This window comes from Dictyostelium purpureum (assembly GCF_000190715.1).
Source record: "Dictyostelium purpureum unplaced genomic scaffold DICPUscaffold_48, whole genome shotgun sequence".
Lineage (NCBI taxonomy): Eukaryota > Evosea > Eumycetozoa > Dictyosteliales > Dictyosteliaceae > Dictyostelium > Dictyostelium purpureum.
The window spans coordinates 58,261-77,250 of NW_003519385.1; the positions used below are offsets into that span (position 1 = coordinate 58,261).

At 25.3% G+C, this 18,990-nt stretch overlaps 7 protein-coding genes across 7 annotated transcripts; 4 read left to right on the forward strand and 3 right to left on the reverse strand.

The window, feature by feature from the left end:
* The first annotated feature begins 1,290 nt into the window (after window positions 1-1,290).
* On the forward strand, window positions 1,291-3,200 carry DICPUDRAFT_46175 (uncharacterized protein). The gene is made up of 2 exons (XM_003285508.1): window positions 1,291-1,585; window positions 1,846-3,200. Exons 1-2 carry the CDS (start codon window positions 1,544-1,546, stop codon window positions 2,980-2,982), a joined length of 1,179 nt encoding a protein of 392 aa, XP_003285556.1. The 5' UTR covers window positions 1,291-1,543; the 3' UTR covers window positions 2,983-3,200.
* A 135-nt stretch (window positions 3,201-3,335) lies between these two features.
* Window positions 3,336-5,977, forward strand: DICPUDRAFT_97088 (uncharacterized protein; the record flags this gene model as incomplete). Its single annotated transcript, XM_003285509.1, has 1 exon — window positions 3,336-5,977. The coding sequence occupies one exon, from the start codon at window positions 3,336-3,338 to the stop codon at window positions 5,961-5,963; it is 2,628 nt and encodes an 875-aa protein (XP_003285557.1). The 3' UTR covers window positions 5,964-5,977.
* A 44-nt stretch (window positions 5,978-6,021) lies between these two features.
* Window positions 6,022-6,982, reverse strand: DICPUDRAFT_149452 (uncharacterized protein; the record flags this gene model as incomplete). The annotated part of the gene is made up of 3 exons (XM_003285529.1): window positions 6,022-6,372; window positions 6,516-6,744; window positions 6,807-6,982. 3 exons carry the CDS (start codon window positions 6,980-6,982, stop codon window positions 6,022-6,024), a joined length of 756 nt encoding a protein of 251 aa, XP_003285577.1.
* Window positions 6,983-7,293: 311 nt separating this feature from the next.
* On the reverse strand, window positions 7,294-8,011 carry DICPUDRAFT_19228 (uncharacterized protein; the record flags this gene model as incomplete). The annotated part of the gene is made up of 3 exons (XM_003285530.1): window positions 7,294-7,411; window positions 7,481-7,612; window positions 7,680-8,011. Coding segments are annotated over 3 exons (582 nt in total), but the record flags the coding sequence as incomplete, so codon positions are not given.
* Window positions 8,012-11,391: 3,380 nt separating this feature from the next.
* On the forward strand, window positions 11,392-15,643 carry DICPUDRAFT_86772 (uncharacterized protein; the record flags this gene model as incomplete). Its single annotated transcript, XM_003285510.1, has 5 exons — window positions 11,392-11,580; window positions 11,659-11,755; window positions 11,827-14,916; window positions 14,993-15,144; window positions 15,218-15,643. 5 exons carry the CDS (start codon window positions 11,392-11,394, stop codon window positions 15,641-15,643), a joined length of 3,954 nt encoding a protein of 1,317 aa, XP_003285558.1.
* Window positions 15,644-15,803: 160 nt separating this feature from the next.
* DICPUDRAFT_97089 (cytosolic glycoprotein FP21) lies at window positions 15,804-16,605 on the reverse strand. Its single transcript, XM_003285531.1, has 2 exons — window positions 16,428-16,605; window positions 15,804-16,286 (listed from the first exon to the last, which is right to left on the reverse strand). The coding sequence occupies exons 1-2, from the start codon at window positions 16,525-16,527 to the stop codon at window positions 15,895-15,897; spliced, it is 492 nt and encodes a 163-aa protein (XP_003285579.1). The 5' UTR covers window positions 16,528-16,605; the 3' UTR covers window positions 15,804-15,894.
* Window positions 16,606-17,828: 1,223 nt separating this feature from the next.
* On the forward strand, window positions 17,829-18,648 carry DICPUDRAFT_76496 (uncharacterized protein; the record flags this gene model as incomplete). The annotated part of the gene is made up of 2 exons (XM_003285511.1): window positions 17,829-17,883; window positions 18,269-18,648. The coding sequence occupies 2 exons, from the start codon at window positions 17,829-17,831 to the stop codon at window positions 18,646-18,648; spliced, it is 435 nt and encodes a 144-aa protein (XP_003285559.1).
* Between the last annotated feature and the right edge of the window lie 342 nt (window positions 18,649-18,990).

Consider the following 18,990-nt stretch of genomic DNA (forward strand, 5'->3'; position numbering starts at 1 on the left):
ATAAATAAATGATGTTATTATAACTTTTTATTTATTATTATACAAAAATTATTTATTTTTATTATTATTATGTACTATAGCAATAGTATTAATACAAAAACTAAAAATAATAAAATTATATTATAACAATTAAAAAAAAAAAAACTGGATATAAATTTTATATTTTGATAAATCTGAATTTTTTATGTATTAAATTATTATTATTATTCTTTATTAATTATTATTACTATTATAATATGTAATATTTGATTCTTTTTCTATTTAAATATTACCATTAATTTTTTGTGATACTCTGTGTAGTTTTATTAGTATCAACTACTTGTTTTACTATTAATATTTTGAAATTGTTTGTGTTTTACTATTATTATAATTAATCTATCCAATATTCCCTCATGTATATCAAAGGTTTTGAAAAAATATATAAAAACAAAAAAAAAAAAAAAAAAACAAAACAAAAAAAAAGTAAAATATTATAATTATATTAAACTATATATATTATTTTAAACTATATATTAAAATAAACAAAATAAAATTAAAAAAAAAAATTTGAATAAATAAAAAAAATGTAAACACACGCAATTTATTAATATGTGTGATAAAAATAATTAATTTTTCAATGTTCATTTAAATTTTTTATTAAATTTAATTTTAATTTTAATTCTTTTTTTAAATTATTTTTATCTATTTTAATATTTTATTATTCTATTTAAAATTATATCGCAGAAACCATTGGTATTAATATAATTATATTGGGTATACTAGAGTTGTATATTTTTTTTTTTTTTTTTTTTTTTTATTTTCATTAAATTAAAATCAATTCTGGAAATTAAAAAACTATGTAATATTTGGGGTTACAAAATTTATTTTATTGAACCTAACAATTGCAATGATTACTAAAGAAGGTTAAATTCCCCCCCATTTTTTTTTTTTTTTTGATGTTGCTTAAAATAAAAAGAAAAAAATCAATATTTTTTTTTTTAAATCTAAATTATTATTAAATATTAAAAAGTAATAATTTGTTTATTTTAAAAAAAAATTAATGGATATTTAGGTAATAAAATAAAAAAAAAAATTATTATTGTAATACAAAAAAAAAAATTTTAGAAAAAAAAATGGCTTTAAAGCCAACCATCCATTTTAATCATGAAATATTCATTTATAAAAAAATTTAAAAAAAAAAAAATAATAAATTTTTTTAAAATTTTTTTTTTTTTTGATTTTTATTATTTTTTTTTTAAAATTTTTTTTTTTTTTTTTTTTCAATCATCACTATCTTTATAGATTATATTTTATTTCTCTATACTAGTTTAATTTCTTTTTATTGTTTATCTTAATTTTTTTTTTTTTAAATTAAATTTGTTTTTGTGTTTTAAAGTTTATTTTTTATAAACATTTAAAACATATTTGTATAAAGGAAAAAAAAAAAAAAAGAAAGGAAAAAAAAAGGAGATTAACATCAAATTTTTTCATTGTACACTATATATAAAATCATTTTTTCATTTTAATTTATTTATTGTATTACTATAAAATATAAATATAAAACATGGACTCAAATAAAGTTATTGTTTGCGATAATGGTACAGGTGTAAGTTATCATTTTTATATATATTAATATATAATAATCAACTTCAACTTCAAAAAAAAAAAAAATTTATATTTTTTTAGTCAATATAATAATAAAAATAAAATTAAAATTTAATATAATTTTACTAATTATTCAATTTCTATTATAATATTTTTTAAAATTCAATCAACTTCAATTAATATAATACAATATGGATGCATTACAAACTTCAATATATAATAATCATATAATAATAATAATAATAATAATTAAAACTTTAGTTTGTAAAATGTGGTTTTGCTGGTGCAAATTTCCCAACTGCAATTTTCCCATCAATGGTTGGTAGACCAATCCTTCGTTCTGAAGAAAAGATTGAAAATGTCGAAATTAAAGATATTATGGTTGGTGATGAAGCTGCTAAATTAAGAACTATGTTACAAATTACCTATCCATTAGAAAACGGTATTGTTCGTAATTGGGAAGATATCACCCACGTTTGGGATTATGCATTCAAAGAAAAATTAAAGGTTAAAGATCCACGTGAATGTAAAATTTTACTCACTGAACCACCAATGAATCCAGTTGCCAATCGTCAAAAGATGGTTGAAGTCATGTTTGAAAAATATGGTTTCCAAGCTGTTTATGTTGCCATTCAAGCCGTTCTCACCCTTTATGCTCAAGGTCTTTTAACTGGTGTTGTTGTCGATTCTGGTGATGGTGTTACTCACATTATTCCAGTCTATGAAGGTTATTCAATTCCACATCTCACCCGTCGTCTCGATGTCGCTGGTCGTGATGTTACTCGTTACCTCATCAAATTATTATTACTTCGTGGTTATGCTTTCAATCGTACTGCTGATTTCGAAACCATCCGTCAAATTAAAGAAAAACTCTGTTATGTCGCTTACGATGTTGAACAAGAAAAGAAATTAGCTCAAGAAACCACCGTTCTTGTCGAATCATACACACTCCCAGATGGTCGTGTTATTAAAGTTGGTAGTGAACGTTTCCAAGCCTCCGAAGCTCTCTTCAATCCATCATTAGTCGATGTCGAAGGTGGTGGTGTTCACGAACAACTCTTTGATTGTATTAGTAAAGCCGATCGTGATCTTCACCAAGGTTTCTACCAACACATTGTTTTATCAGGTGGTTCATCTATGTATCCAGGTCTTCCATCTCGTTTAGAAAAAGAAATTAAAAACCTTTATCTTGAAAAAGTTTTAAAGGGCAACAAAGAAGGTCTTGCCAAATTCAAATGTCGTATCGAAGATCCACCAAGAAGAAAGCACATGGTTTTCTTAGGTGGTGCAGTTCTTGCACAATTAGTCAAAGACAGAGATGATTTCTGGATTACCAAGAAAGAATATGAAGAGTATGGTGTCAAGGCGCTCGACAAATTAACCAAATTATCAGTTTAAAAGGGTGGTACAACCATGGTAGTTCAACCAAATTTTTTAAAAAAAAAACCAAAAAAAAAAAAACATAACAAAAAAATTTTTTCTTTTCTTTTTTTAATATAAAGTTTAAAAAAAAAAAATAAAAAAATAAAAAGAAAACATGAAATATTAGATAATAACACAATAATACAGAAAAATTAAAAAAATAATAAAAAAAAAAAAATATAATATTTATTACTAAAAAAAAATATATAGTTTTTACATGTTTTTTAAATATGTCCCCTAGGGGTTTTTTTTTTAATTTAATTTTTTATTTATTTTTTCTATTTTTTTTTTTAAATTTTTATTTAATTTTTTAATTGATGACACAATAAATGGATAGTGATAATAGTATGGATAGTGACACCAAAAATGAAATAGTTTTTTGGAAAGTCTTTAGAAATAAATATTTATTTTCTACAATTCTAAAATTATTATCATTGGATTATGTCGGTAAAAATGGTATACCAAATCATTCAGTAAACTATTTGATCGTTAACAATTATATAAATATATTAAAACATAAAATATTAAATAATCATTATCTCAGTTTCGATGATCATAGTTTCAAACAATTATTAAAATTATTCAAATGTAACAGGAACAGTAATAATCAAAAAGAAATTGAAGAAATATTTCAATGTTTTTTTCAAAGATATCAATATTATTTTTTTTATTCATACAAATATTATATTCTATATATAATTCAATACAATAATGTAATAGCATTAAAAGTATTTTATCAAATTTTTTTAAATGGTACAAATGACCAAAGAGTAGTTGGTTATATAAATAGATATATATTTGACCAATCAATACGACTGTATAGCCATAGGTGTGCGTCATGGGCGTTGTCTGCAATTAAAGAACAAATGGAAATTGGGAATTGGGTTACAGGCGGTATTTCAAATGAGGCTTTTCAACAGGATCAATTTTCTGATGAATCAACATTACCACTGCATTTAAAATTGGTTTTAAAGAGTTTTGATTGGACCAAAGGGTTTTCCTTTCATTTAAATAAAAATGAAATCTGGGATCTAGTAATTTCATCACTCCATTATCCATTCGATGGAGTAGGTTACATCAATTACTCCATCAAAACCAAGAATAAAATATACAAGCTAGTGTCGTTTTTTATGAAAAATAAGGATATCAAACTAAAATTATCAGATTCTAACAAATATTTAGGTAGCATAGAGGCTTGGAAACAAAATTTATCTGATTTATTTCGTGGGCGTCCCTTTAATGAAATCTACAACATTCAACAATTTATAAATATAAATAAATTATCAGTGATATTAGAGTATCGAATAAATCCAGAATTTTTAACACTTGATCAATTAAATGAAATCGAAAACGAAATAGTGTCTTCAAATCGAGGCAAAGAAAAAGTTATTTGTGCAAATCCAGGGGATGAGGGGGTTAGAAGGTTAGTAATGATGTATTTAGGGATCTCAAACTTTTCAACACTCAATATAATAGACATGGATTGTTATATAAAATATGAATTTGATGGAGATGTAGAAAAAACCAATTATTCACTATTAGATACATTACTGCACTGCAAAATTCAATTGTTTTATAAAAGGTTTGAAAGTTATTCAAAATACAATATCTCAAATAGTAAACTAATCACATCATTTCAAGATGTTTTCGATTCTACATACTTTCATAATCATATGGATTATATTCTCAAATACCAACATCAAAATGAAGGGAAATCAAACTTTGATGGGTCTTGTAGAAAAAAAGATCCACTAAAAAAAGAATCGGTAATGTTCAAATATTGCAATCATTTAACATTTGAAGAAAGGTGTCAATTTATTAAAGCAATGGTTAATTATCTTTCAAATGATGGTACTCCAGGGATGTTCAGGGTCGATTTTTATTACATCATATTAAACTGTGTAATATTGGATGAGGATTTAGATTTAATTAAATTCAGCATCAAATTCATAAGTCCACTGTTAGAAACCAAACCACAATCCAAGCTCCATGGAATGGATAATTTGTTCAAGTACATTGGGTCACCCGAGTCACTGGATATATTATACCCATATATTAAAAATGATAAGAAATGTGATCCATCAATTTGGTGTTTTAAAGGAAGAGTCGATTTGTTGAAGAAATATGAACAATTGTTAACTAAAACCAGATATCCAATTAAAATCACAACCGACTCCGATATTACTAACACAGCTGAGTTTGAATTTTATTTAATCGGGTACTCATATTCTTTATCTAAACCAGATATATACGATATATCAGGTATTGAAAATACTACCAAAAAAATATTTTCAAAGACAATTTTTACAGTAAGTTCAAAAGAGTCCTTCAAAAGAATAATGTATATTTCAGAGATATCAGGTTTACATTTGCCACCACTGGCATTTGTTGATTTATTCAAAATCAATAGGTCTACTATTGAATATTTTGAATGGTATTTACAAAGGATCAATTTTAACTATGAAAACAAGCAGTTTCACTCAGAACCAATCAAAACAGTTTTATATCACACAGGTCAATGGGAATCATTGTTTAAAATCTATGAAAATTTTGGCGATTTTTTAAAGAATTCTCACCAATGGTTATCAATAGCTGCAAAAAACAGAAGTTTGGAGATTTTAAAAATGATTATTCAATATTTTGGTGATGAAATCAAGACAATGGTGTGCAGAAATTATAACCAATCCGGCCCTACAATTTCAAATTTAGAAAAGTATATTTTAAAATTTTTAAAGTATAGTTTAGATTCAATTAAATATTTAAATCAATATCATCCAGAAATATTAGAATCATTAAATTTAGAGAAAATAGTTTTGAAGGCTTTAATCAACAACCAATATGACTATGCATTTTATCTTTATAAGAATTACTTGAAATTTAATTTTTCGGTTCCCCACAAAACAGATAATTATATAAATAATTCCACAATAACTTTTTTTAATAATATAACAAAATAAAAATTTATTTATACAAATTCTTTCTATTTTTTTTTTTTAAAGGTATTAATTATTTTATTTAATTCTTTTTTTCGATTAATTGTCTAGTTAATTTATTTAAATATTCAACTTCACCTGGTGTTGATAAACCGGATGCTTGCCAACGGATTTTACCCTCATTAACTAAAAATACATATGCACTATATGGATTTGAAATTGAAAAATCTTCATATAAATTATTTGATGATTTAATATTATAGAATGGTTGGTTACTCCACGATTCGATAACACTATCAATCTTTCCTGCCCTAGTGCTCTTAATAATTGGTGATAATAATTGATACGAAAATTGATTTACTAAAACTAAATTATAAACTTTAATATTTGGAAATTGCTCTTTGAATGGATCTGACCAACTTTTAACATATTTCTGCAATAAAAAATAAATTAGTATTAAAATTATTAATACTATTGATATTATTGAAATTATAATTATTATTGTTATTCTCTATTGCTATTATTATTATAGTGTAATTGTTTTAAATATTCAATTGATTTTATTTTTATATTTACATCTGAAAAAAATGGTTTTAAGGTAACAATTAATAATGTTGGTTTATCGGTTTCAAGACAATCGGGAAAGTTTAATTGATTTCCTTTTAGATCTTTTGATTTAACAGTTGGTACAGTTTGGGCTTGTGATTCTGAAATAAGAGTTGGTGAACCAACAATTTCTTTTAGTGAAGGGTTTTTCATCATTTCTTTAAGATCCCATAGCATACCTGACTCTAATTCTTTTTTACTAAATAAAATTAAATTAATTATCCATTTTAATAAACATAACCTTATATAAATATAAATTACACTCTTCTTTTGGCTTGATTATCCGCATTTTCTTGGTAGTATTTAAAAGGATTTAAGAATTTCTTAAAGTTTGACATATTTCTGATTGGGTGAGCATTTTTTGTAATATTATTGCTGAATAGTTTGGTAATGGTGTTTAAACATCTTCCATTTGGTATTAATCTTTGTTTTATCATTTTTAAATTATTTGTGCAATGAAAAAATTTAAATGAAAAAAAAAAAAAAATTTAAATTATAAAAAAAAAAATTAAAAAAATAGTTTTTAAAAAACTAAAAAATTAAAAAAAAAAAAAAAAGATAAATATAAAATAAATAAATAAATAAATAAATAAATAAATAAATAAATAAATAAATAAATAAATAAATAAATAAATAAAATAAAATAAAATATAAAATAAAATACAAAATATAATATAAAATATAAATATTAAAAAAATAAAAACTATTTATTGATTTATTTATTGTTTGGTAATTGTGGGTGAGTTGTTAATGTGGTAACTGATGGGGGAATGCAGTCAAAAGATAACCCTTGTTTAAAATCACGGCCTAAATGGAGCTCAGTAACAGAGTCAGGAATAGACCCAACTAATAAAGATTGATTGTAACTAGATAAAAATTTAAAAAAGTATTAGGATATGCTTTTTTTTAATAAAATATTTATTGTTTATAATTACCTATTACCAAAAATAAGGGTTTTAACAGATGATGGTATAGTGCCTGGAGTAATGATAGAGTTGAACATTTCAGAAAGTTTTATTTTACGAGTTGTTTTTGGGATGGTGCCTGGCGTAATAAATTGGCTAAAACTATATATAATTAAAAATGTTAATATTACAAGAGAAATTTTATTGTTTATATAAAAAAGATAGTTACTTATATCCAAAATCTATTGAAACTAAATTTTCTGGGATGCTGCCACGAATTAAGCTTTTGTTAAAATCGTGACCAAACGTAAGGTCGGTGATTGACGATGGTAATTGGAATGGCTTGATTTCTTGATTAAAACGATCACTAAACCTAAGACTTTGAACTGATGAGGGAATAACCCCAGTTGGCGATAGGGGCTTATTAAATTTTGAACCAAAGCTAAGATCAGTAACTGAGTTTGGTATATATCCAATCTTTAAAAGTTGGTTGAAAGAATTACCAAATACCAATGTCTTGATATTTGGAGGAATCGTACCAACGACTACATTACTATTTATTATTAAATGGGTAACATTTTCTGGGAAATTTTCAATTTTTATTGGTTCATTTGAGATATATTTGATCGTTGTAACTTGTCTATTTTTGTTTTTGATTTCTAAGAGTTCTTTGTTGGAATACACCAAAGCCAAACTATCTTCATTGCTATTATCTGTTTTATTTGTTTTTGTTTGATTTAAATTATTGAAAATACAATCTTTGATTTTTTTGTTTCTCCACATATCAAAAAACAACTCCTGCTTTTCATTGTTATTTTGAGAGATTTCCATATCTTTGTCATTAACAACATTATCGCTAGTATGCTGTTTGTTATTGTTGCCCATACTATTCAAATTTTTATTTGTATTCATATTACTATTATTATTCATATTCATATTATTATTATTATTATTATTATTATTATTATTATTATTATTATTATTATTATTCATATTGTTATTATTATTATTATTATTATTATCATTATTATTATTATTACTATTACTATTATTATTATTCATATTATTATTATTGTTTTGATTTATTAATTTTTCGATAGATTCCTGAAATCTTAAGGTTTCACCAACATACTTTAAACCCAAAGATTTTAATACTGTTATTGTATAAAGATTATCTGAACTTCTTTTATTGATAGATATTAAAGAATTGCCATCAATTCTCTGTTCGTAAATATTTGTAATTGTATTTTCATCAAAATTTAATTTTTGTAACCATCTTGAAACATCTTTAATGTCCCATTGTTCAACCTTTTTATTTTCGAAGTTATTATCATATTGTGCTTGGTTCAAAGGGATAGATTGTTGGGTAGGTTGAGCTACTTGATTTTTGGGATTTAAAGACTGTGTTTGTTGGGAGGGGTAAGGATTGTTGGTTTGCTGGTTGAACGACTGGAGTGGCTTTTGGCTAGCTTGGTTTTGTTTTAAAGGCTGTTGAATGGGTTGTTGAATGGGTTGTTGCAAAGGTTGTTGTAATAGTTGTTGCTGAGGTCGATGTAAAGGATATTGTGGAGGAAATTGTATAGTTGGTTGGAGATGTTGATTAAAAGTTTGAAACTGTGGTTGTGCGGAAGGATTAAGTTTATGATAAAGTTGTGTGTATAAATCATGATGCAGTTGTTGGAATAGTTGTAAAAATTGGGGGTTTTGTTGTAAATTTGATGATTGGGTCAAAATTTGTTGAACCTGAAGTTTGAGAGATTGATATTCATCCTCTTGCTTTTGTTGTCTTTGAATTACTTGGGTTTGAGTTTCTTTTGATTTTAAATCTCTTTCGTCAATATGATTTGAAATTTGAGCTATATCTTGAACAATTTTTTGAAGATTTTGGGAAAGGTTTGCCATTCGGGGATCTTGGTTATCCATTTTATTAATGTCTTCTTCAAGATTTAGTATAACCTGTTTTTGATTTTGGTTAATAGTAATTTGATCCTGAATTTGATTTTGTAGATTTTGAATCTGTGTAGTCAGTGTAGTACGCAATTCCTGATTGTCTAGGAGAATAAGCTGTTGATTTTCAAGAATTTTCTGTTGTTGATTAAGTAATTTCTGTGAGTGTATATCTTGAATATCCAACTTATAATTGCTGGATGAATTAACTCTTAATGAAGTTGTAGTAGTGGTAGTTGATGTGCTAAATAATTCTAAAACGCTATTATATTGAGCTGTTATTGAAAGCACCTGTTGTTGAATAATATTTTGTTGTTGAATTATCTTAACAACCGAATCCATAATTAATAACATATTTTCTGTTGAATCATTCTGATTGCCATTAAAGCTATTATTATTATTATTATTACTATTCCCTTCAACTGATTTTTTAACTTCATCATTTTCCTTAATTAATAGGTTATTACTATCATTTATATTATTATTATTCATATTATCAATTTTATTATTATTATTATTATTATTATTATTATTATTATTATTATTATTATTATTATTACCGTTTGTATTTCCATTACTATTGATGTTAGCCTCCTGATTGGCTTCAGTATTTGGGCTAGATTCACCGCTCATATTTATCTCTGTATTATGTTCAATAGTGCCACAAGACCTTAAACACAAATTTCTTGTATTTGTATTTATATTCATATTTATATCTGTATTTTTATTAATGTTTTTGGTAGGGCTCTCAATTGCAGTGTTTTGTGCTATTGAACCATTAACCAATTTTGTAGTTGTGGGTGTTGTGGGTGTTGCTGATTTGGGGCTATTATTTTGTCCCATTGTGGATATTGTGGATGCTGTGGAAGTTGTGGAAGTTGTGGAAGTTGTGGAAGTTGTGGAAGTTGCTGATTTGGTGTATGTTGAGGGTGTTGTGGGTGTCGTGGGTGTCGTGGGTGTTGCTGATTTGGTGTATGTTGATATAGAGCTTCTTTTATGGGGTTTTTTTGTTCTATGTTTAGATTTAGAGCCATCACTATCACTATCACTATCAATGCTAATACTAATAATTTCATCTCTACCTCTCTTTAAATTTGAACTATTTTCTAACTGTGATGATGAAAGAGATGATGTTGGTGATTCTGATGGTAATGTTGGAGTTGGTGATGTTGAGCTTGATGTTGATGTAGATTCGAATGTTAAATCAACAACTGAGGATTGCTTTTTCTTTTTTGACATTGTTATATTTTGAAAAAAATAATAAATATTATCTAAATATATTTAGAAAATAAAATGATCTGTAGCTAATTTCTGAATAAAAAAGGGTAAATATTAATCCTTGAGAAAAAAACCAATTTCTATCTAAAACATATATTACCTAATACAATAGTAAACTAGTAAACATAATATTAATTCAAATAAATAATGTTAATTCAAAATAATGAAAAAAAAAAAATTTCAAAAAAAAATTTATTTTTATTTTTATTTTTATTTTTAAATTTTAAAAAAGTTATTAATTACCTTTATTTTTTTTATTTTTTTATGTTGTATCTAATTTTGGTTTTGTTTTAACTTTTTTTATATTTCCTTCTTTTTTTTTAAAAATTGTACAGTTTTGGTAATTATATCTAATATTTATAGTATTTATTGAAGGAAATATGATAAAAAAATTAATTTTCTTTAAAATTAAAATTTTGGCAATAAAAAAAAAAAATTGAAAAAATTATATTTTTTTATTTTTTTTTTTGAATTTTTTTTATTTTTATTTTTTTAAATTATTTTTTTAATTTTTATAAATTAATAATTTTCAAATCTTTATAATTATATTCAAAGTGAATAATCAAAAACCAAAAAAAATAAAATAAAGATAAAAATAAAAAACCAATATAAATTATATCAAATAGTAATTTAAAAATAATAATAAAAGAAAAGAATTACAACACCAAAAATTAGTTTTTACAAAAAAAATTATTTTAGATAATTGTTGTGTGATGATGTCAACTCCAGCAAGTACAACGCCACCACAACAACAAAATACTAGTAGTAACTCAGCAACAGTATTATCTACATCTACATCTTCAGCATCTAGCAGTGTCATTGATACTAATTCACCAACATTATCGTCATCCTCAGCCTCATCCATAGCACCCGCAAACGCAGGTATCAATATAACAACAAGTAATGTTAGTTTAAACTCGTCGATATCTTCCTCTACAACATCATTAAATGCATCAAATAGCACTGGGGTATCGCCCTTACAGCAACCACCAACTATATCTATTACAAACTCACCAAACTCGACTGTAACAAATAAACAAGCAACATCACTCGATTCAACTGAACATATTACAATTACATGTAAGTTATTTATAATATGTAACAACAAAATAAAATATGTGTAAACTAATGTATTTTTTAATTATAATTAGATCAAGATGATGCATCTTCAGTTTGGAAATATGTCGAAGTAGAGTTACCAAATCATTTACCATTAAGAAATATTTCATGGAAAACTAAAACAGGGCATACAAAAGTTGTGGATAAAATGCCAATTGAAATACTACAATATAATGACGAAAGAATTAGACCAAGTTATGACAACCAAACTCTTTATAGGAAGCCATATTTATATTTATATTTAGTACATTGCGACGATCCAGATATATACAAAAATACCATTAGGGGTAAAATAAAGAATTGGGTATCACAAATGACCGAAAAGGGGCAAGAATGGTTAATTGTTTATGTTTCATTGGGCCCAAAAAGATTTGGGGAGATAACATCAAAACTTTCAAGAACAGTTTACGATCGTATAAAGAGTGATTTTAATGTTAAACGTGATAGATGCTGCCAATTAAGATTTTTAGATGACTCTAATCGCAATGATGATCTTTGGGATGACCTTTTAATGAAGATGAAAGAAGGTATTATTGCAAGTGCCGAACAATATCTAACCACCTACGAAGATGAAATTAGAAAGATGGATGCAAAAAGAAATTTACCAGGTTGGAGCTACCAAAACTTTTTTTTTATAAAAGAAGGCCTAGCGTTGATATATGAACGTGCTCAATTATACGAAGATGCCCTTATGCAATACTTTGAGTTGGAAGTTTTATTCACCGAAAATAGATCCCAATTCGAATTGATAACAGATCCTGGCAGATTAGAAAGCAACGATAGATCTTGCAGTGGTAATATATTGGATACATCAACTAAAGATTTTAGAAAACTAATTCACGAGAATAAGATTAGCTTGTTTGATTTCAAAATTTATTTATTTGCAAGACAATGTAAATTGCTATTCCTTTTAAAGAAACCAATCGAAGCAGCAACCAAATCAATTTCATTTATCACATCAATCTCAATGATCATAAAGCAATTTCCAAATTCATTCTCACCAATGTTCAAAGAATCTTGGACCTTTAGCACAAGTATGGAGTTAATTAATGCGTGTCAAGATTCATTCGAAAGAATTATTTCGAGCTCTCAACAAACTACTGGTACAAATCAAACAGTCCAAAAAGTTAATAAATCAACCACCCCATCAATCAGTAGATTACTTGGTGCTTTTGGTACACCATTCAGCAGTAGTAGTAGCAGCACAGGAACGAGTGGTTCAACGAATCCAAATGTAAATAATAATAGTAAAAGTAGTATTCCTTCATCAGGTAGTTCCGGTAATCTCAGTGGTATAAACTCATTGACAGTAGCTGGTAGCTCAATAATTGCAGGTCTTTCGGGTTCACAATCTTTAAATAATTTACAATCTGCTCAAATTTCACAAGCATTAAATACAAATAGTTGGATACGTACACCATCATTAAACCTAGCATCAGATCTCTCAGAAAGACAATTAGAAAAACAAGATAGAGAAAATTTAGATTTTCTTCTTAGTGATTTAACATATAGTGCAGCACAACGTTTGGAGGAGTTAGCAGTTAAAATTGGCTTTTTACCAGAGGACGATTACAATGATATGTTTTTCCAAAAGGTAGAGAAAATCATAAATAATGAAAATGCAAATAAACCAATCGAACCAATAGACACCTTATCACTATTTAGCTATCCAACATTACAAAATAATTTACAAACCTCAAAACAATTCCAACAACTTTATGTTGATCTATTAAACAAGGTTGAAAAACTCTACAATCAATCCAATCGTTTAAGAAGTATTTCAAGATTAAAATTTTCATTGGCAAATTTATATTTTAAGCAAAAAGACTATCAGTTGGCAGAGAGTTTATTTAGACCCATTACAAATCTTTACTCTAGAGAAGGCTGGACCTTTATTGACTATGCAATTAGAACTAGATTGTCATACTGCCAAAAACAACTAGGCTATTTAGTAGATTATGTTACCACATGTGTATCCTTATTAGCGCCAGGTTTACTATTATCAAAAGCTGAAAAGGACTATTATCTTAGTGAAATCTTACAACTATCAAATGATCCCCAACTAGTTATTGTACAGTCAATGATACCTTTATTTAAATGCAAAGTTACCTATACCCAAAAAGAGCCCGTTTATAGATATTTAGAAACTATTAAAATCAATGTAAAGATAAAAAGCAATTTAACCTCACCTGTCAAATTTAATAGTGGCTCAGTTAGCTTTTTAAGAACGAATAATAGTAGTGGAAGTAGCAGCAGTAGCAGTGGCGATAAACTAGTTTTCCAATTAAATGACTTTGTAATTGAACCAGGTTTAAACCATTATCAGTTTTCAACTTTAGCATCAATAAAGTCAACATTTGTAAAAGATTCAATTTGGTTAAAATTAGGTAGTCTCTCATTCGGTCATTCACTTCGTGAATCTGATAAATCCGAAATCAAAATTACCGACAGCGAATCACAGATTACATTAGAATCATTTGCAAAATCACCACTATTACTTTGTTCAATTCAATATATTGGTATTAAATTGCAAACCAACTCTGACACCATTGAAGCTGGTGTACTTTCTTTCACATCACCAACAGGGGCAACTATTATACCAACGCCATCTATAACCTTTATTCAAACAGATAATAATACAAATACCTCACAAGCAAAAACCATTAATTTGGTTAACGACAAACTACCACTTTCACAGATTGGCTATAATCAAACATTAGAGTTTTATCTTCCACTAATGGCAGTTAACCCAGATACCTTCACTCACCAAATTCGTATTGAACTTCAACACCAAAAGCAAACAAAAGAGAAATTTTCATCATCATTAGTTTCATCAACCCTATTCGTCAATCCATTCTCTGTTGAAGAATCTGTGATCTCTGTAAATAATAGATTATTTTTAAAAACAATTTTACAATGTACAACACCAAATATGATTCAATTAAATAGCTACTCATTAAAAGGTTGTGATTTAGAATACCAAGATCCCTCCACAACAACAAACTCTTTTTATTTCATTAAAGATCATAACCAATCATTATTTAATAACAATAGTTTAATTAATTTATACCCTGGCCAAGTTATTTCATTGGTTTTTGAAATTAAAAAATATAACGAAAATGGTAAGTAATACATTTTTATTTTCAATATTTTAAATTTAAAAAGTTTTATTAATGTTTTTTTTTTTTTTTTTTTTAGATATCAACAAAAAAATGACTCTAAATCTTAAATATACAAGCAAAATGCCAACACCCCAATCTGAATACGAAAAATCATTTGTTAAAGAGTGTAAACCGCTATGGAGAGACCAAAATGAATTTAATTGGCCCATTTTAATAGAATGCCCATCTGTAAGATTTTTTTTTTTATATCTATATTTATTATGAATTTATATTAATGTTTATTTTTATATTTAAAAAAAAGTATTTATATCAAGTCGATTTGAATATAACGAGCAAAGCATATCTTGGTACCTTAGTTCCATTCGAAATTTCAATTACAAATTTAAAACCAAAAAATTTGGAAAATCAATCAACAACATTAAATCAACTTCAGTATCAAATCGAAATTGATCCAACCATTTGGATGATGTCTGGTAAAAATAAGAACTCTTTCTTTATTGACGATGGTCAAAAGATTACCTTTACTTGTGATCTAATTCCAATTTCATCTGGCTCTTTGCCAATCCCTAAAGTCTCTTTACTTGGTGTAGATCCTTTAAATATATTTTCACCAAAGAATTTAAACGAAAATATATATGTTTTCCCAACTCCACAGTTTTATTCTTGCCACCAAGCTCAAGATCTTAATAATAACAGTAATAATAATAATGTTAAAACTACTAAATAAAATTATATAATAAATTATTAAAAAAAATTTTGAACTCACAAAAATTGAAAATATTAATTTTATAAGGAAATTTTTTTTATCAAATTTTTTTTTTTTTTTTTTTTGATTTCTTTTTTAAAATTGAAAAGTAAAATATAAAATAAAGCTAAAAAAAATAGTTGTTTGGTTTCATTTTTTATATTTTTTTTATTTTTTTTTTTTTTTTTTTATATTAAATATTATAACAAGAAATTAAACAGTGGTCAATTAATTTAGTTTCCACCTTTATCTTCACACCATTCATTTTCTTTTCTGATTTGTTCTTCTTCTTCTGGAGTAAAGTCATTTTTAATGTTGAAGATCTTTCTAATTTCTTCTGGAGTTTTACCTCTGATCATATTGGCAACAGTTTTACAGGTGACATCTAATAATGGTTTGATATCTAAATAGTTAGCAGCTAAGATTAATTCAAAAAGGGTTGGTTGGTCAACTTTGCAAAAATCTCTGTCATATGGTGGGATATCATCTAATCTTTTTTCATCTTTCTTGTCATCAGCTTGTGGTGATGGGTGTTGGTGGTGATGTTTGCAATAGTCAAGAACTTTTTCTAAGATGGTTGAGGTAACATTTGGTAATGGGATTGGGGTGTCTGATTCACCAATATCTAAATAAAAAAAAAATATTGTTATATTAACATAAATTGTCTTTTTTTTTTTGTGCGTGTAATTTTTTTTTTTTTTTTTTTTTTGTGTGTTTTTTTTTTTTTTGTTATAAATAATTGTTTATTGTTATAAATCATATTTACCTTCAATCATATTTTTAATGGTGACTGACATACAGGCAATATCCTTTTCAATTTCAAAGACTTTTTCGTCTGAGGATTCAAGCTTTACAATAGATGACATAATATTTTATGTTTATATATATATATATATTTTTTAAATAATTAGAACAAAAAAAAAAAAATTATATGTAAGTGTGTTATTAAAAAAATAATAATAACTTAAAAAAAAAAACTTAAAAAAATTTATAAAAAATTTTAAAAAAAAATTAAAAAAAAAATTAAAAAAAAAATTAAAAAAAAATTAAAAAATAAAAAAAAAATTTAGAAAAAAATTGGCAAACTCCCACCAAATTTATTTTTTTAATAATTTTTTTTTTTCAAGATATTATTTTTTTTTAAGAAAACAATATAAAAAAAGAAACCAAAATAGTAAAGCAGTTACTCATTATTTTCAAAGAACTTCATTCACTTAAAAAATTATCAATAAAATTATCAAAATCATTGTTAAATCATGTTCCATCAAGCAGAACAATGTATAAATTCAAGTATCAAGTAATTTAAAAAGATAGTTATAATAGAATTAATTTATTTCATTTTGTTATTTGGTTCATTTATTTGTTTTTTTTAAAGTTTTGTTAATTATTTATTTTTCTTTATTTTTTCCAATTCCAAGATACATTCAAAATTTTTTGAAAAAAACTTGTTTTTTCAAAAAAAATTTTTAATTTTTTAATTTTTTTGTAATTATTTCTTTGACATCAAAGAGGTTCTTTGGTGTTTTTGTTTTTGTTTTTTGTTTTTTGTTATTTGTTATTTTTATCCTTTTTTTATTTCTTTTTTACAAATGGTATTCTACAAATTATTTTGTTTGTTATAATTTTCTAATTTTATCATAACACTCTCAATTTTACAATCTTAAACGCAAAATATTAAATCACACCTCCAGATTGGATAGAAATATAAAAATAAAACAATCTGGGTGTGTGATTTAATATTTAATATTTTTAAAAATTTATACTTAATAAAAATAATAAAAAAATTCATTATTATGAATTTAATAACTTAATTAAAAAAAACAGTGTGGTAGTATTGGTAATAATAAAAAATAATAAAAATAATATGAAGAAATAAAAAATTATAATTATATATATATATTATGGTATGTATAACTACAATAATTATAAAAAATTATAGTTATACAAACTTTTGCGTAATTTAATATGTTGTGATGTCATCAAAGTAATTATTTTAATTTTCTAAAAATTATTTTTTCGAAAATTTAAGTTTTTAAACAATTAGTTTTTTAAAAATATGGTTTTTTCTAAATTCATTAACCAAAACTACTTTTAACTATTGTTTTACGAGAAATTTATTCGATCAGACCACTTCAAAGTTGCCTTCTATTTAAATCAATTAAAAATAATGAATTTGTACCACCAGGAGATATGGATAAATGGGTATTTATCCAAAAGCCATTGTAAGTAGCTTTTTTGGTCAAAATAAAAAACTAGTTTATTCCTTTCTTTTATAGTCTTATATAAATAAATAAAAAAAATTATATTTTTCTTTATTTAGATTTTATTTGATTTTTTATGATTTTTTTTATGATTTTTAATATGATTTTTTTAATAGATATTTTTTGTGCCCAATAATAAATATTTTGATGTGGCTTTTTTAAAGAAATAATTTGTTGGGGTTCTTATTATAAGATTTTTTATCTTGTTTTATTGAGTGGATAAAATTTTATTAATATTTATTAAATCAGTTTTATAAAAAATTAAAGATAATAAATTTTTTTTAAATTTAATAATGAAAATTGTATTGGTTATGTTGTTTTTTGCTTTAATATTTTTATTAAATAGCTTGGCTGATTGTAAACTTGTACCTGTTCCAGCGTATGCTTTGTGGAATGAACCTGCTGTTATTGGAATGGTTCAGTTACATTTCAGAAGCTAAAGCTCTATATACATTACTTGGCTACCAACACAAGCAATCTAACCAGTTCTCGACATACAACTACTACGGAACTAATATAGCAACCTTCTTTGTAACTAATGCATTTCCCGATAGCCTATATTTATATGAATATAATTTCAATAGCAACCAATTAAAGTTAATACAAGCTTTTGATAATAACAAATACCAGGTTTATTCAATGTCATCTTCCCAATCCTCTTCAGCAAACGATTTACTATTTTCATTCACCCTTAATAACCATGACAATTATCTATTTGGTAGATAATAACAATTCTGGTGTAATATCAACATTAGATGTTATATCTGGTACATTTGCATCTGCAGCTTTTGATACAACCCAAAAGGTATACTCTGTGATGTCCATTTTGCATGGTGACTATTTATTTTCCAACTACTCTCTAAACGGGGGATTAATAAATACTCAAACCCTGGTGGTTTCTAATGGCCCTCAGGATCCAAGTAGTAAACCATTCCAATTAACTTATTTAGTATGTCTTGAACAGTTTATTTTTATGTTGGATTATAAAAAAGCACCATCTCTACTATTAATATCCAACGGAGAAATTGAAGAGTATAACAATGTTGGCCAAGTACTGTACCCAAAACA

Excerpts from the sequence above, each read along its gene's own strand:
- DICPUDRAFT_97089 (XM_003285531.1), bottom strand. The coding sequence starts at position 16,527 with ATGTCATCTATTGTAAAGCTTGAATCCTCAGACGAAAAAGTCTTTGAA. Across the intron at positions 16,287-16,427 it reads CATTAAAAATATGATTGAAG|ATATTGGTGAATCAGACACC; the intron begins GTAAATATGATT and ends TTTTTTATTTAG.
- DICPUDRAFT_46175 (XM_003285508.1), top strand. The coding sequence starts at position 1,544 with ATGGACTCAAATAAAGTTATTGTTTGCGATAATGGTACAGGT. Across the intron at positions 1,586-1,845 it reads TTTGCGATAATGGTACAGGT|TTTGTAAAATGTGGTTTTGC; the intron begins GTAAGTTATCAT and ends TTAAAACTTTAG.